General features: G+C 69.1%; 1 protein-coding gene across 1 annotated transcript in view; it reads right to left on the reverse strand.

The window, feature by feature from the left end:
• COL7A1 (collagen type VII alpha 1) overlaps positions 1-1184 on the reverse strand; it is a 60839-nt gene that overhangs the window by 25557 nt on the left and 34098 nt on the right. Inside the window, 5 exon segments of the mRNA XM_015568266.1 lie at positions 152-200; positions 334-387; positions 482-559; positions 712-828; positions 933-1049. Coding sequence (XP_015423752.1) covers positions 152-200; positions 334-387; positions 482-559; positions 712-828; positions 933-1049 — 415 coding nt within the window.

Genomic DNA, 1184 nt, shown 5'->3' on the forward strand with positions numbered 1-1184 from the left:
TGGGCCTCAGGGACCACAGTCCACCCGCTCCTCCTGGGTCTCCGCGGGGAAGTCCTGGTTACCCCCAGCCACACCCCCTCCTTGACTCCTGTCCCCCGAATGCTCTCGGCGCCCCCTGGCCCTGCCGGGTGCTGGGGCGGGGCCCACTCACCGCAGTGCTGACTCATCTCCTGACGCACAAAGCCCCGAATGTCGTCCTCCTGGGGGCACCGGGCACACGAGGCAGGAAGCACGGAGGGACAGCATCAAGCCAGGGCCAGGGGCCCGGGGTCAGGGGTCAGGGTTCAGGATGTTGGTTGGGGGTCAGGGCCCAGCCCACCCGGCCACACTCACCGTCAGCGCGGCTTCTCCCTTCTCGCCTCGGGGGCCAGCAGGTCCAGGCCGCCCCTACATGCAACGGGGGCCAGGCTGTGACCTCTGACCTCAGGGACACCAGTGGTCACCCCAGTCCCTGACCCCAAGCCCAGGAATCCCCACTCACCTGCTCCCCCCTCTCTCCGGGGGCCCCAGGAGCGCCAGGGGCACCCACCACACTCTCTCCACGGGGACCTCGCTCACCCTGTCGGACACAAGGGCCGAGTGAGCGGGGTCAGAGGTCTGGGGTCAGAAGTAGGGCATTTGGGGATCACAGGGTCAGAGGTTAGCATCCGAGGTCAGCGAGGCTGAGTCAGGCAGGTTCAGGGGTCAAGTGCCGGGGTCAGGGCCCCTCACCTTCTGGCCCTGGAGTCCTTCCGAGCCTTTGGGGCCCACACTGCCCGGCGGCCCGGGAGGCCCACCAGCACCGTCACTGCCCCTGGGCCCTGGGAGGCCCCCAATTCCTGGGAAGCCCTGGGGAGAAACAGGTCAGGGTCGGTGCTCAGAGCCCCCGAAGATGGGCCCCCTTCCGGAGAGCACCAGCCCCCCAGCCCCCCACGGCCTTGGCCTCTACTTACCCGCTCCCCTTTCTCGCCCTGGTCACCCTTGGGCCCTGACTGCCCGTCAAAGCCTCGGTCGCCCTGGCAACGGAAGGAAGCATGAGAGACTCTCCGCCTCGGCCTCCCATGGCCGCCCTTCCGCAGCCCAAGCACCAAGGACCCCCTGAGCCTGGACCTGCAGCCACTGTGCTCCCGGGACCCGCCCCCTGACTCTACCTCCCTCCCACACCGACCCTCTGCCCTGCTCCCCCACCCCTACCCCTCAGCCCT

The sequence above is a fragment of the Myotis davidii genome, unplaced genomic scaffold (assembly GCF_000327345.1).
Source record: "Myotis davidii unplaced genomic scaffold, ASM32734v1 scaffold663, whole genome shotgun sequence".
Taxonomy (NCBI): Eukaryota; Metazoa; Chordata; class Mammalia; order Chiroptera; family Vespertilionidae; genus Myotis; species Myotis davidii.